The sequence below is a fragment of the Crocodylus siamensis genome, chromosome 4, assembly GCF_052110815.1.
Source record: "Crocodylus siamensis isolate JL-2025a chromosome 4, ASM5211081v1, whole genome shotgun sequence".
Lineage (NCBI taxonomy): Eukaryota > Metazoa > Chordata > Crocodylia > Crocodylidae > Crocodylus > Crocodylus siamensis.
In genome coordinates this window covers 237,505,721-237,522,833 of record NC_143398.1, presented here as the reverse complement: position 1 = coordinate 237,522,833, position 17,113 = coordinate 237,505,721, and the positions used below count along the sequence as shown (strand labels likewise).

Here is a 17,113-nt window from a genome sequence, read left to right as displayed (position 1 = left end):
GGCCCAAGGACCGAGCCCTGGGAGACCCCACTGCCCACGTCCTTCCAGGTTGAGAATGACCCATCCACCACCGCTCTCTGGGTGCGGCCCTCCGGCCAGTTGGCGACACATCTGACTGTGTGGGTGTCTACACCACAGTCCCCCAGTTTCTTAATGAGAACGGGGTGAGAGACAGTGTCAAAAGCCTTCTGGAAGTCCAGGAAGACTACGTCCACTGCTACCCCTGCATCTAATGATCTGGTGATCTGATTGTAGAAGGCACCAGGTTGGTCTGACAGGACCTGCCACTGATGAACCCGTGTTGGTTGCCCCTAAGCATGCAGTCCCCTGCTGGCCCCTCCTGGAAGTGTGCCAGCATAATTTTCTCAAACAGCTTGCCTAGGATCGAGGTAAGACTAACTGGCCTATAGCTTCCTGGGTTAGTGGTCCCCTAAATGTTTCCATTGTGTTGAATCAAACTTTTTGATCAATCCAGAATGATTTTTAAAACTTGCTCAGAATTTTCCTGTGTGAAAAATTATACTTTTTTTAAGGTTTCGTTTCCATTGCAAGCAAAGACAGATTAAAAATCTTGGAATCCTTTGCAAAACATCTTGGAAACATTTGGCCAGAGGAATTGTCCTCTGGCCAACTTTGATGTGTTACAACCCTTCTACAACTTGTATCAGTGAAGCCTGAACAGAATGTAACCAGCACCAAAAAAATGTCAGTATTGAGGATCAGACTGATTTCTACCTTTGATCAAGCAGACCTGGGAAGGACTTTTGGCTCTTCAACAGATGCTTGTTTTTCTGACACCAGTGCTAAGGGCTGTTTAAGGTTTGTTTCTGTTTAAGGGAGGATGTCTCTTTATGGTTGAGGATGGACAACCATATAGGGCACCTATACACATGACAGACCTCTGCTCTAATGCTTGCTAATCCATATGCATTGGAGCAGACTCGACTAATTGAGTCTGCTGTGAGTCTGCTCGAGCATGCTAATTAGCGCACTCCAGCAGCCTCCACGTCACATGTATTCAGCAACCTTGCATTTCAGAATGGCAGCATGGGCACTTTAATTAAAGCTTGTTAAACCAGTGGTACATAACCTTTTTAGCCAGGAGGAGGTTTAGTTGAACAAGTTTTATTTAAAGTGCCCCTGTCGCCATTTTGAGCAAGGGATGCTGAATACATGTGACACTGCAGACACTTTAATTAAAGTGGATCTGAGAGCTCTGAGAGCCACTTTAATTAAAGCACCCCCCAAAGCATGTGTATAGACGCCCGTGCTTTCTAATGCCTTCAAAAGAGAGGGGGAGCTAGTGTTTCAGCTTTGCAGCCTCTCTTCTTCTGTAACTGCTACGTGTGAGCGGGCCTGTAGCTCAGTGGTTCTTAATCTTTTTAGCCTTAAGGCACCCATCCATGATTTTTGATTTTGCAGTACCCAAGTTGAGACTCGCTGAGCTGCAGTCTGCATTTAGAAAAGATATGGAGAGAGCTTTGAGGCTAAAAAGGTTAACTACCACTGATTTAGATGGTGCTGAGTGAAGACAGTGGGGCCAGGGTCTCACCCTGTGGTCCTCTGCTCTTTCCACTCTCTGCCCCTGGTCTGTACTTGAGTGGGCAAGGGCAGCCCCTGCTCCCACATGCCAGTGACTGCCCAGGTGGTCCCTGTCACCAGTCCCAGGACCAGGGAGGAGCAGAGGGAGTGAGCCAGGCTGCAAAACATGGCTCCAGCCCCATGTCCACCTTCCCACCGCAATAGACCATTCTGCTAGGGGGATGGGGGCAGCCAGCACAAAGGCTGCCAAGGTGGCAAGGGATGGCAGCAGACACAGGCACCACTGAGTAGCTCAGGCAGGTTCAGGGAACTGGACTGGGGCAGGAGGGAATTTATCTTTTCACGCAGGGGCCGGCAGTATGGTGCCCTTAATGGGATCTTGCAACAGGGTACCAAGGTTGAGAATCATTGCTATAGCAATTCAGCTGTAGCAAAACCACTCCAATGTTAACCCTGCTTCATCCGGGGTCAAGGTTGCGGTGATTTAGGTTTCTTGTATGCAGGTTTATGCATATGTAACATTTACAGAGTAACAGCTGCTGTGTATGTTCCAGTGCAGCAACCCCCTCTCCACTTCTGAAGCCAAGGCAGATGTGTGTTTGTCCCTACCCTCATCCTGCTGGAATATCTGGATATTTGATTTTAGTAAAGTGTGTCTCTGGGCCTGCAAAGGGAAGTGCAATAGAATCTCAGATCTGAGGTGTGCCCTGCAGATCAGTGAAGGAAATTGCACACTAAGATTTTAAGGTGGGAGAATCCAACCCATTTGGCCCCACGAGCTGAATGAGTGATGTAGGACCAGTTGGCCCATGCAGCATATGCTGAATCAGCCCCACACCCAGGGCCCAAGATGCACATCATGCATGGCACCTGTCCCAGCCAGCTGGGGACTGTGGTGTATCAATCTCCACTCTGTGGTCTGGGGCCTGAGCTGCAGGCAGCACCTGCTCCAACAGGTCCAGGACCTATGCTGCATACACCTCGCATCCAGAACTGACTAGCCTTTATTTGCATCCCAGACCTGCTGGGATGCACCACCGTGTGCACTTCACATCCCAGAGCAGGCCCTGTACAGCTCACATCCTGGGCTGGTCTGAGCAGGTACCACCTGCAGCTTGGGTCCCAGATTGAAGAATGGGCACCAATAAAGCGTAGTTCACAACTGGTGGGAACAAGTACCATGTGCAGCTTGCATCCTGGGCCCTCCATGCGGGGCTGGTCCAGGACATGCCCCGTGGGTCAACTATAAGTCCTGGGGAGTGGATAAGGGGGCTCTGTGGGCTGTATCTTTGACACCCCTGTTTCAAGGTATACAACATACTGAATGTAATGGATGAATTTCATAGGTTTCATAGACATTAGGGCTGGAAGGGACCTCGGAAGATCATTGAGTTCAGCCCCCAACCCAAAGGGCAGGAAGTCACCTGTGGTCATAGGATCCCAGCAAGATAAGCATCCACTTTTCTCTTGAAGGTGTTCAATGTAGGTGCTTGAATCGCCTCCGATGGCAGACTGTTCCAGACCTTGGGGGCTCAGACAGTAAAGAAATTCTTCCTTATATCCAGCCTGAAACGGTCTCGCAGTAGTTTATAACCGTTCAACCTCGTCATCCCCTGGGGCGCTCTGGTGAACAAACGTTCCCCCAGATCCTGGTGGTCACCCCAATAAACTTATAGGTGGCCATCAGATCACCCCTGAGCCTGCGCTTTTCCAGGCTAAAGAGCCCCATGGCTCTCAGCCTGTCGTCGTAAGGTCTGTTTTCCTGACCACTGCTCATGTGCGTGGCTCTTCTCTGGACTCTCTCAAGCTTTTCCACATCCTTTTTGAATTGTGGGGCCGAAAACTGGACGCAGTACTCCAGCTGCAGCCTCACCAAGGCTGAGTACAAGGGGAGAACGACGTCCCAGGATTTGCTCGAGAAGCATCTATGGATGCAAGCCAGTATTTTGGTTGCTTTAGTAGCCTCAGCATCGCATTGGAGGCTCATGTTCATCTTGTGGTCAATGATGACCCCCAAGTCCCTTTCATCCATAGTGCTAGCCAGCGTAGCGCTGCCGAGCCTATAAGGATGCTGCAGGTTTTTCCTCCCAAGGTGGAGAACCTTGCATTTTTTGGTGTTAAACACCATCAGGTTCTCGTCCGCCCATTTGCTGAGCCTTTCTGGGTCATCCCAGATCACTCTCCTGTCTTCAGGCGTGGATGCTTTGCCCCAGAGTTTGGTGTCATCGGCAAACATGGCTGGTCCACTTCTGACTCCAATATCCACATCATTAATGAAGATGTTGAACAATATGGGTCCAAGGACAGACCCTTTGGGGACCCCACTGGTCACAGGGCACCATGACAATTGACCTCTGTCAACCACCACCCTCTGGGTCCAACCATGGAGCCAATTTACCAGCCAGTGGATCGTGGTGGATCCAAGGCCACAATTGGCCAGTTTTGCCAAGAAGTGACCATGGGATACTGGATCGAAGGCTTTTTTGAAGTCAAGATATATGGCATCAATCTCTTCTTCTTTGTTCAGGTAATAGGTCACCTGGTCATAAAAGGAAATGAGATTGGCAAGCAAGACCTACCCACAACAAACCCATCCTGGCTATCCCTCAGGTTGTTGGCGTCGGCTAGTCCATTAAGGATGGCCTTTTTCTAAGACCTTCCCTGGGAAAGAGGTCAGGCTGATGAGCCTGTAGTTTGCCAGATTCACTTTCCTCCCTTTCTTGAAGATAGGCACCACATTGGCCGTTTGAAACATTGAGTCATTTTTTCCATAGGCAGCCTCTTAATCACCTTCTATAGGAATCAAATCCTTAATAATTTGTGAAAGTTAAGTGAATCCTGTTACCTGATATGGCAATAGGATCAGATAACAAGCACGTCTGATTGTGAATTGTGGGGTAGACTTTTCTTAACTGTGATCTTTTTTTATAATCACATTTGCCTTTTCTTGTAAGTAGGAAAAAAATACACAAATAACACCCCCCCCCGCTCTGTTAAATGAATTCCAGAAGCATAAATTAGAGAAATTTCCATCCTGAAGCCTGAAGTGTGTTTTCATTTTCTGTGATTGCAGATTTCATGGGTTTCAGCAGGTGATTATGCAAAGATTAGTACAGAAAGGTTATTAAGAGATTTGAGATGAAAATTGGTTTTGTGCTTGAAATGGTGCCTAAGCACTATATATCGCTGGTTAGCAGATCAGTGGGATAGAATTTCAAGGGTTTTCACATTACCATTTGTTCTCTTTGGGGTTAATGAAATGGTAGAAAAACTATCTTTCACCAATAAGAATAACCTTAGAGGGCCAAATAATGATCAAACAGAAGATTAATAATCAGTAAAACTATTACTGCTGTTTAACAGTGTAGTATCCCCCCAATATTCACATATGGAAGAGACCATCTGTGCTTGAATCTCCCCTGCAGGAAAGGGATTAGTTGTCTCTATTTCATCATCCTCCCACTGCTTCTCAGGACACTACAGAGAACTTTTCATAGGGCCAAGGACCTATAGTAGGCCAGCAGAAATGAGAATGAGATGTCTGTTGTCTCCTTTCCAATTGCAGTAATTTTATCTCCAGGCTACATTAACTCTTGCATGGTTTCCTTTCTGCTCTTGAGTCTAACTTAAGGGAAGGTTTGAAATCTTGGAAGATGTGTGGGAAGCCAGGTTCTGTGCTTCTAAGTAGACGCTATTGGACCTTCCTGGTTCTTGAATACCAGGAGGGCTTGGGGCCTGAACTTTACTTCTAACCTGGGGCAGTAACAGTATTCAAGGAAATCTCCCTAAGTGGGTGCATCATATATTTTGCTTTATTTTTTCCCATGAGACAGTTAATCTGACTCTCAACACCAAACCAGTAGAAGGAGCTTCAAGTTATTTAAGGGCTCTACTCTAAGGAACTTCAAGGATCAGAAGAGAAGGAGCTGAGGGGCATATGGGGGGGCATGTGACAAAACAAATCATGCGCTCTAGAGTACTGTTGCAGACTCCAGGTCAGCATCTTATTAGGTGTCCTTTAGGTAAACATCCCAAAATATGGGAGGTGGTTCATAACTAGACTTCCTCCATGGGAACACCAAAATTTTCTGTCCTCCTGAAGTCCCCTGGCACAACACATGAGGGAAATGAGCTCACTGGTTCACCCTGGAGGAAGATGAGCATGAACTTCCATCCATATCCGGGCAGCTTGCTAGCAGATATGGTATGAGCTGCCTCTGTAGCATCATGGACCGCTTCATCCCATACAGAACCGTCCATGCATCTGTAACCCGTGTTACAGAAGGAATGCAGAAAGTTGGCTCAATCACTTCACCATCCCTCCCAGTCAGGGTGAAATAGGGTTCCTGGTAGGCCTGTGCGAATAGGGAAGTATTTGATTTGGATCCAGACAATTCGGAGGCCAGTGATTCGATTTGGAGATTTGGATCACTGTTCCAAATCAATTCAGCCAAATCAGCTTCAGAAGATTCAGCGTTGATTCAGAGAGATTCAGCGATTCGGCCATAGACTATAATGGGGACTCACTGAAATACCTATAACTTTGTCATTTTTTGGCAGCTCTGGATGAAAACAGCAGGGGTGGTAGCCTGTAACAGGGGGCCTCCCTGGTGCTCAGGCAGAAACAGCTCACAAAAGGTACAGAAAGGCTTAAGACAAAGGCTTATATGCTGTTTCTACATCCTTCCCCCAGAGCACTGTGATTGGAAGGGACTCAGGGAAAGATCACAGTCACTGGCCAGCTACAGATGTCAGTCTTCCCCCCCCCCCCCCCCGCTCCTCCTCCCTCTTAGTTTCTGTTTCTCTTCAGGACTGCCTTCTCAATTGCAAAATATCCAAATCTTTTTCTGAATCTCTTCTGAATCGATTCAGAGGGTGTTTTTTTGTCTCCCTATTTGATTCAGATTCGGTGATTCGGCCTCTGAATTGGCACATTTTCTCTAAATTGAACCGGCGACCAGAGCTTCACGCACCACTAGTTCCTGGGAGTAAAAGTGAATTCAGTCCTTGCAGTTTGTCCCCGTTATCTAAATCTTAAAACATTTAAATTCTCCCTACAGTAGAGTTCAGTAGGGTACCTAATTGTCATCTCAGTGAACTAAATTCAGTCTGAACATAATTAACCAAAACTCATACTAAACCCCTTGTTAGTTAGTGGAACTTAAATATCAGTACATTGATGGCCAAAACAGCAATATTAAACTTTGTCCCAAACATTGCACTGATGTGTATAGTAAGTGCTGTGACCTAAGAGGATTTCTTTGAATGTACTAGAAATTAGAATGAAGAATAAAGAAATGAAAACACAAAAACATGCACTCTCATTTACTCCACTACAGTGAAAGTAAATGACTGACAATAATGTCTGCAAATGGAGCAGCCGTTCAGCCTATAATCATTTGTCAGATTGCCTTTCAGGTTGAGGGGATGTTGCTAAGTTAAATTTGGCCCCTGATTTAAAAGTTATTAAATCAAGTGTTTACAAATTCTTAGGCAGGTAGAGCAATTTCCAGGAAATAAAGAAATATATGGAAATGGTACATATGCTAGTGTTTGCCCGTGTGTAAGCATCACAACCGTATTTACTGCATAAGAATCTGAAAATGTTATGGCCTATGAATTTATTGTGAATAACAACATGGACTAAACTATTTTTGTTGTGCAAAAGGAGGAATGCAAAAAGTGTGTTTGTAGTCAACTGGCCAAAATAGAATAAACGATGAATTGGATTTTTCTCTTTCTTTGTTTTTTTCAATTCTGAGATGTTCATAACAAATGGAAGGATTTTTTTTCCCAGTCCCCTCGGCACCACTGATTGCCTGTGTGACTCTGGACAAGTTGCTTAACTCCTCCGTGCTTAATTCTCCAGCTCTAAAATGGGGATAATGTTACCAACCTAGCTTAAAGGAAGTGATTGTGGGGATAAGTAGAGACAAGACTGTGAGGTGCTCAGGTGATACCGTAAATGGGGGCTGTCTTCAGATGGACTGGGGATGGTGATATTCAGTTGCAATCCAAGTATTTTACAAGGTTGGATGAGTTCCTTTCACCAGCCCATAGTAGGACTGACTCTTCCTTTTGTGCAGAGCAACAGGTAAGAAGAAAGCACAGGAACAACTCAAAGCAAACTTTCACTCTTGGAGCTGTCCCACAAGAAAGCTACTGGAAGACAAACACATCTTGTAGTTGAGACATTTCTGATTATCCCAACGACATGCTGCAATACAATAGCCACTAAAAACCTTTTGAAACTAGATTGCTGCCAGTTGTCATATAAGACAACTTTTGCCTCTGAGCAGTTATCTCCAGTTGCTTCATTACAGTATCTTTGAGAAATTCCAGACATTTTAGGGGGGGAAAAAACCCAAGTGCACAGTCTTATTAATCTGCCAGGCAGGCTTGCACTGGCGTGGTTTGTGTTTCAAATGAGAAACTATTTCATGCCTATTCAAGGATTAGTCCACGTGGGTTTATACTAGCTTCTCTCCCAGATGGCAGCACCACTAGGAATTATTACCATTGCTTTATAACTCTGGTAAGCAATTGCTTTCATGCCTTCAAATGTATAAACAGCTTGTTGCAGCAGGTTGGTTGCCACAGTAAAATATTACTGATATTTTGTTCCTTGCTTTCTCTTTCTGGTAGAACACGTACACCAATGCCGACAAGCTCTTAGAGGCTGCAGAGCAGTTGGCTCAGACTGGGGAATGTGATCCTGAAGAGATCTACAAAGCAGCCCGGCATCTGGAAGTGCGGATTCAAGACTTTGTCCGGAGAGTGGAACAAAGGAAACTTCTCCTGGACATGTCTGTCTCCTTCCATACCCACACCAAAGAGGTAAGATGCTCAGGACACACTTTCTCTATTGCATTATGGTGCAATGCAGACAGATCCACTCTGTACAAACAGAAAACTCAGAGGTCACAAGAGAACGGTTCCATTGCACAGGACAAGTGCAGGTTCCTGATTTAGTTGCTTTGGAGGCGTATGTCATAGCCGCAGTCGAGAGGAAACAAGATGTGTTTAAAACCCTTTGGTGCATGTTATGGAACAATAACAAAGTGGGATACAATCTATAACAGATGTAACAACAGTAAATTTGTAGTTAAAATAGGTCGCTAGTGCAATAAGGAGCCAGGCATACTAGGTTTGAAAGCTTTTAGTAAGACCATTGGTTTGGATGAATTGGTTAGGTATACACATGCCTGCAATGTAATATGTGGTCCCTGAGGAATCCCCTTTTAATGTAGCATTAATTAATGCCATGGTTACTGAGTGTTACCGGGGGGGAAAAAGGATGTTTAACAAAGCTGATTTTCATTTTCCAAATGAACCGTAATGGTCACAAACCACATATATGCGTGGTTTTCAGTGACTCGGTGGAGACCTGAATAAATGCTGTTTAGCGTAAGTGAAAAACATTCAGAGATAAGGCCGTCTCAACAGAGATACTGTGGACAAGACATCAAATGAGAGGCCACTGGGGAGGTAATTAAAGCATGCTTCGCATTTTTCTGTAGACCAAAGGCCATTCTGTGACGAGTGACTTTTAAAGATAGGTTTTCTTCCGAGGGAGGTGGAATTAGTGAGAATCATTGTTTTCATGCACTGTAGCATCTGTTTGCAACAGCACGCTTGATCCATAAATATGCTCTGAGAAGTCGAAGGCTTTCCCCATGTTAGCTGAATTACAGGCTACAAACAAGTTGTTTAGGAAAAGCTTCAGCAGAGTCTGAGAGCCTGAATAATCAGAAGGCTGATGTTGGAGGTAGTCAGATTTGCACTTCATCCCTCGTTTATATATATTAAATATCAGCCAGGGCTTTCATTGGTTGGCAGAAAAGGACAGACAAGGATGCCCATAAAGGTCCTGATTCTGTGATGTATTAACATGCATCTCTAACTTTAAGCCCACCTCGTCTCTCGTTGACTTCAAGCACTCCTTTGTGCCAAGTTAAGCATGTGCTTAAACACTACTGAATCAGGGCCATAATTTTTAGATATGCCTCTTGTGTCCAATGCAGGACCACGTGCCCGCAGTGTAACTAAGAGGAGTTGGTCCTGCACTGGACACAAGAGCCATATCTACCTTGTCCTTACTAGTATTGCCACCTCCTATCTGAGAAGCAGGACTGGGGTTAGCCAAAATGGGAAACGTGGTTCTCTTGGCACAAGGCGTTATTTCATAACCGTTTCCCATTGTGGCTAACCCCAGTTCAGCTTCTCAGATAGGAGGCGGCAATGCTAATAAGGACAAGACTCTGGGAAGCTACCTGTATTCTAGGACCAGCTACCAAACTGGAATTTCACTGCAATGTGATGAATCTTGCTCACGGTAACATTCAGCCTGGGATGTCTGTATCACTAAAGCCCGATATAGGATCTATGCAGAGAAATGGAGCAGCTGCTCTGGGGTGCCCATGCCAGTCCTACACCAGCAGAAATAGTCTGTACAAGCCCCTGTGGCAGGGACACAGAGAAGTCCAGTGACAGCAGATGAAAGGTTGGGGCATAAATTCACATTTATGGATATCCAGAGACTCTAAATAGCCTTTGGACAAAGGGGCTGTAGATATTATTTCAGTCCACAGAGACCCCAGGAGCCTGGGGGAATGCTTAGTAATGAAACGTAGGGGAAGCCTTCACTTCTTGGCACTTCCTTCATATAGGGTGCATCTACACATGCAGTTATCCCAATGCAATAAACTCCAGTGCGGTTTATGCCAGAGTCAGCTGCTCCCAGGCGCAACATTTACACGTGTGCCTGGGGTTGCAGCAATTCAAGCCAGGCTGGCAACAGGGTTGGAGGGGGTTAGGTCCAGGCTCCAGGTGGTGGCATTAGGCAGTGGAGGGGCTGGCTGAAGCATGAGGGGCTACAGTCAGCAGGCAGCCCCCGCACTGTAGCAGCCTTATGCCCCAGTCACCATCTGCACGTGCGTTGCAGTGGCATAAATTATTCCACCTTAGGATAATACTTGTTCTGGACAATACTATCCTACGGCAGAGTTAATTAATTTACTGCATCCTAATATGGGCACACATATAGGCAGTGACATTTTACTATGGAGCTAAGTAGTCAACGCTGCTGTAAAGCGCAAGTGTAGGTATACCCATAGAGCCCAAATATTCTGATTTTGTGGGGATTGACTGAACTTCATGCCCTGTCTTTGCCTACATCATAATTCTAGCAGGTTTGTATAGCTTAAAAGCACTGGTGTGAGGTACGTGGACCCAACAGCATATTGTGTGCCAGAAAAGTATACTAAGGAAATTGGTGTGGCTTCAGTGTTCGTTTGCCAGGCACAGGGCACCCCATACAGGCAGTTCTTAAGAAGGCTTAAGAGTGAATTGATGCAAAGGGCAAAATGTTAAAACAATAGAGTCGAAGCACCTGCTTGGATCTGGGTTTGCCTGTTTATGTTTAAAAACAGGTTGACCTTAATGCAAATGACTTATGACTTGGCATCACTTGGACCTTGAGCTTTATTGTCAAGTAGAGATTTAATTAATACAACTGCTGTTTTTCAACAGGGTTGTAAAACAAATAGCAGACCGTTTCAAAAATGAAAGGAATTGGATTCCTTTGCCATCTTTCTCTCCAGCAGTGTTTAAATCCTTTGCCCATAATTGCCTCAACCTACCTTACTTTAGTGGACATGCGTTCAAGAAATGTGCAGGCTCTGTAGCCTCTGAAATGCGGCCCCCACGCACAGTGAGAACACCCGAGGCCTCACGGTGCCCGACTGGGGTGAAAGCCAGGAATCTGCCGCTCTAACAACTGTGCAGTCTCCATTCCACCTTAGATACATAATGCAATGTTCATTTATGACCATAAGTATAAACTCATATTTAGCATACTGTTGTGTACTTACTTGGCTTTCAATCCAACAGAAAATAAACATTAGGGTCCAATTTTAGAGTCGGCACTTAGGGCTTATCTGGTAAAATTCCACTGGAGATCATGGATGTTTTTAACTGAATGGTGGAAGATGTTCAGACCCAGCTCTTAAATTCCAGCAGATGTCTAGGAAAAAAAATCCTAGTGGCATCAGTAATGTATTTGGTCATCTGAGCTCCATAGCTGCTATATTTTGCAGGAACATTCCAGTTATAACGCCATCACAGCCTTCTGTGCTAAACGATACCGCTCGTTTGCATTGCCGTGCATTTTACCGGGGCCATTCACTTCTTTAGCCTGTGAGCTCCTCAGAGCAGGGACTATGCTGTTTTTTTAGCATGTTAAACAGGTCTTCCATACCCTTCACACTTTACATCATGGCATAAATCATTTACAAATAGCTAACGATAACCATTATTAATTTCAGCCCCCAGTTTCTTAACATTATTCTTTAGATAGTTAAAAACAAGTGTTACTTTTCCATCCGTAGAAATGAGCAATTGGCATAGTGTTTTCTTGGCAATAATGCAAGAGACTGTGGTCCAGACCTATTCGTCATCTGAGTTTCTCAAATTCTCATTAGTTTTTGATATATGAATCTACTGAGACATAGAATTGGTTGGAGAGACTTAAGTAGAAAGAAATCAGTCCTTCTGAGACCACCTTTATGGAAATACTCTGAATGTCATCCTGATTAACATATATCCTTGGGCAGTCTCTCTAACAGAGAAGAATTACCTATCTGATGTGATAAATGCCAAAGCCACGTGACTAATTGCATTCATCATGTACCTCTGACAGCATCACCTGCACTCTGCCCGTCAGTCTGTCTCTGCTTCCCGTGGCTTCCATATTTCCCAACACCTGAACGGCTTTCAACAGTTCCCAACTAATAAAAAGAACAGTTTGCCAAAAAAAAAAAAATCCCTTCCCGTGTTTCTTCTCTCCTGCCAGAAATTACATTGTCTGAAAACACAGGGCAGTATTTAGTCCTGGATCAGTAGCTGTTTTTAAGGAGGGCTGTATATGATGTTCTCACTCTGTTGGATGGGGGAGACTCCAAAAACTGCTTCCTGCATGTAAAGGGCCCCCCTGAGATCCTTATATTGGAATCTGACCAGGTGAAGGTAATGAAAAATAGTAGCAATAAAACATTTAAAAGTCTAAGAGAGCACTAAAATAGTGTCCCTGGAAGAATATGTGGCATATACTGAAAATGTGATATTTCTTGTGCAACATAAATGTTTCAGTGGCCTGAATTTAAGATGATCTGCATACATCACTCCCACTCACCATTCATGAGGAATGCAAGCTCACACGTTCCCAGGCACATAAAACTTTTCTACAATGTGCCCCACTATCCTCATACATTACAGGGCATCTAAAAAGATCATGATAAACAATTTTCATACCCTTTTAGACCAAAGGGTCTGGATATTTCTGATCCCAAGAGCAGAAAGGTGTGGCTTTGGGACTCAAATCCAATTACCCATATGCCAGAATAGAATGACAAATTATTACGAGTGGGTTCTCAAGATAGGGGCTTTTTGTTACCTTATACATGAGTCGTTGCCCTAAGGCCTTTTGATGGTGCTTGAGCTTAGGTTTTTGGCTGAGATCTGCAGGTTTCAGGGACTCTTGCAGCAAATTACGCCAGTTTTCTGTTATTTGGTGTTTTTTATAAAGTTTTAGCTACTAGAAATGGAGAAGCAGGCGAGTCTCAACATTTTTGTTTTCATGTTTTTAGTGAGTTTCTAGACGTCCTGGTTTTGGAGAAAAGCTTGAATCTGTGACTCCAGGGTCAAAAAACGGAAGCAAATTCTAAGAAGCCATTTATGATGTTTTTGTTTGAATCTTGTGATCTGAGGCTAGGCTCATGTTTTTTTGATGCTTGCAGTTGACAGCACTCTGCGTACAACGTGCAAAGATAAAGAGATGCTGCAAACAACTTTGTATAATTAATAATGTCTGAATGCTCTTGTATAATCAAGTACTCACTTAGCACCTTGTAAATGCCATTTCTTTCCCTGCTGATTTTGTTCTCTGTTTCCTGAACATGGTGTTTTCTCCCCTTCCTTAGAGCAGCAGGAACTCTCGTCCCCACCTGTGGTTCACATTTCTGTCTGCATGCCAGCAGCGCTGATGTTTTCAAGCATGAATAAAACATGCCTCGGAAGAGTTTTTGCTCATTAATTACTGAGAGTAGCATGCACAAAGGCACATATAAGTGCTTATGTGTGTGTCTTTTTGTGAACGAGCATGTATACACAGTGATTCTCAGCCCGGATGCTGAGGTACTATGGTGTGCCGTGAGATCTTTGTAAGGGTGCCATCCAATAGCAGCACTGTTGGATGTGCCAACACCTACACATCATTCATAGATTTCATGAGAGATTTCAAATAGGAATCCACAGTGCCAAATCATCCTGACCTGGTCTGAGCTTTCTGCGTTCTTTGTAGTAGAAGAATTGTTTTATTATTGTTCCATAGTCAAAAAATGAGCAAAGGCTAAGAGCTGGCATTTTCTAAGGGGTGCCCTGAGTCTAATGGGAGGTGCCTTGAGCCTAAAAAGGTTGAGGACCACTGGGATAGACGTACATGCTCCTCTTGCTGTACTGGGCTTCATGGATGCTACCAGCTTGTAGGCGGAGAAAAGGGGAAGGGGAGGTTGTCTTCTTCTGTAGCGCTGGGAGGCTGGCCACAGTTCAAGTAGAGGATTTGTGATGGGGAAGTATTGATGCTCCTGCCAGTACATAGAAAACTCAGAGGCTCCTGGAGGGAGTGCCTTGTTTCTCCACTCAGGTCATAGCATTCTCCAGATGTGGGGTCGGGAAGGTGGGAGGGAGGGAGCTGGGCTGTCTTTTTATTGTGTTCTTTCTATTGACCCCTAGATTTCAGAAGCAATCCTCACTTGTGTGTACAAATGTCATCAAACGGCATGCGAGACAGTGGCTTCTCAGATCCCCAGGGATTAGCCCCATGCAATGTGTGTCCAGTTCACTCCAAACTGGTGGTGTTGATTGTGATTCCAACCTTGCCTTTCACTTGTTTCAACCCTTTGTTTTTTGTGTCCCAGCTGGTGAATGTTGCAATTTCAGGATATTTTATTGTAAAGCTGCAGTTTTAAACAGCTGTCCTGTCTAGCATTGGGGCAGACAAGCTCCCCCTGCTGCATCTCCAAGACCGTCTTCCTCCAAAGTTTCTCACTCCTGTTGTGTTCCAGTGAAGCAGGTTTCTCCTTCTCCGTGCTGCTGGAGATGGAAAGAATGGGAGAGCAATGCTGTCAAGTTGCAGGTCTTACCCTAGCACCAGAGTGACGCCCGACAGAAAGAAAAAGTGATGCCAGGGCAGGTTCGTTCAGCCCTGGCACCCCCAGGTTGGAGCATGTTCAACAACTCCCTGGGGCTAGTGTGGGCACAGCCCGTAGAAGTTGTGATGGGATGAAGCACTGTCAATACATGCTGAGTCTCGAAGACTGCGTCTGCCATACGTGTGTGACTTACAATTCAGCAGACACTTATAAGTTGACCAAATTTGGGTAAATTTTCACAAGAATGACTACAGGCACATTTCTGACCCCAGGGCTAGCTCCTGCCAAACTGGGAGTCCCTGCTAGTAAGCATGGAAGCTCTGGAGCTTCTCAACAAATGGTTGCAGGAATATTTTGTTAACAGAGGCAACCCAGCTTGTATTCCTCCCCCTCTCCTCCGAGCTCTTTCTCAGAAAACAGTAACTGAACCATTTTAGCTAAAGTGTCTTCAGAAATTTCAGCCTTGGGTTGATACCTGGTAAGGGAAATTTCAGCATGAGCAGTTTAAGTCAGACAAAGTTATGAGCAACTGAAAGCAAAGTCTTATAACGTAAAGTGTCAGGCAACCTTAACTATATATATATATAGTATATATTATACTATCTGCAGGCATGTGTATGCACGTGCACATGCACACACAGCTCCTCAGCCCACCTTACGCACACATGTAATCCTGTTGATATTAGTGGAACTGCTCAAGTGAGTAATGGGAGCAGATTTGTGCCATGATGTAGAACAAATAATAGCTCATCACCGAAGACTTTACTAACTTACCTGCTTTTGTTTGATAGCTATGGGCTATGAAATTAAATTCACTTAGCTTGTCAGGCTCTGTAATTAGGAGGGCTATTCCACAGAGTTGTTTAATTTTAACAGAGCTTCGCTTGCATCCGATGATAGAGTTACTGGGAATCTGAAAAGCTGAACGCGAGTTCGTTCAAGATCTGCTGCTGTCGACTCGAAAGAACAGAACAGACGCCGGCGGAATGAATCAACATTAATCACAGAACAAACATGACAGCATTTCTAGGAGAGTGTATCATTCTGCTATTCCTCTTCGTTTGACCCAGAGTTCACAATTTATTTTGCCCCACACAGTAATTTATTGCTTGAATGTAACTGTTACTATCGACAGTTTTTGGAGACCATTCCCATCAAGTGGCAGGGGGCTGCAAGACAGGGGATAACTGATGCAGCGGCCACTGAGCCGTCAGCTCCTGGGCGCTCTGGAAAAGTCCTGCTTTCAGCATGAGCAGTTTAAGTCAGACAAGGTTATGAGCAACTGAAAGCAAAGTCTTATAATGTAAAGTGTCAGGCAACCTTAACTATATCTGCAGGCATGTGTGTGCACGTGCACACGCACACACAGCTCCTCAGCCCACCTTATGCACATACCCGTGGTTCTGTCTTGCACGCCTGATTTTTAGTCCACTGGTTTTCTCAACGCTGTAGCCCCCTCCTTCATAGCACATTAAAAAGTGTCGGTCACTCCAAGAATGACCACAGCTAGCTTTTCACACATAATATTCACTGGTTTGGTATTTGATGCTCTTGGGCATTTCAGAGCTTGCATCAAATGTTGTGTGTCTTGCTGAACAACTGCAAGTCTTGCTTCTCAGATGGCATAAAAGTCCCTGCTGGGAGTCTCAAGGCCACCTAGTTTGTCTTTGGAAATATCGTCCCTCTTTGAAAACCATGAAGGACCAGACCTTCAGTTTACTCCAGCCGAGTTATGACTCTTGACTCCTCAGGGCCTTCGACCAGCATACTGTGGCTTAGCGTCTTTGTGGGCAGAAGACTCTGCTCTTGAGGGGATAAAATCAACGCTTTTGTGATGAGATGAGTTTCAAATCAATGGTGGTTGCTTGAAGATGCCCTGATCTTCACACATTCCCAAGGAAGACGGATGAGGGAGCAAAGAATAGATGAAGTGGTCCCAGCACACAGCCAATTGATACAACACACAGTAACACGCAATGGTTTTCCTAGGCCGTGTGTAGATGAAACGAGCTGTGAGCTAAACAGGACTGGAGCAGAAGCTTCCAAGACTCTTCTCTAGAGACGGCAGTAACAAAATACTGTTCTCGATTGAATAGTTGGAGATCGTTGGAGCTCTGCTTAAATAATTCAAATGATATATGCATATAAGTTCACATAAGCTCAGCTCGAGGCACCATCAGCTGATTATTCAGGAGTATCCAAAGCAGGAATGAATCCAAGCTTCAGATACACGTGCATTGCTTCCTTTGACTTCAGATCTCGGACTGGTGGAAATGCCAGGAGATGCCAGAAGGTCCCAGTCTGGTTAAAGCTCTCACGTGATGAGCATGGGTAGCAAAACTCTGCATACAGGACAGCCTGAT

At 44.8% G+C, this 17,113-nt stretch overlaps 1 protein-coding gene across 1 annotated transcript in view; it reads left to right on the top strand.

Annotated features, from left to right (window-relative positions):
- KALRN (kalirin RhoGEF kinase) overlaps positions 1-17,113 on the top strand; it is a 764,809-nt gene that overhangs the window by 453,549 nt on the left and 294,147 nt on the right. Inside the window, exon 11 of the mRNA XM_090045976.1 lies at positions 8,188-8,379. Within this exon, the coding sequence (XP_089902102.1) occupies positions 8,188-8,379 (192 nt within the window). The remainder of the gene's footprint in view (positions 1-8,187; positions 8,380-17,113) is intronic.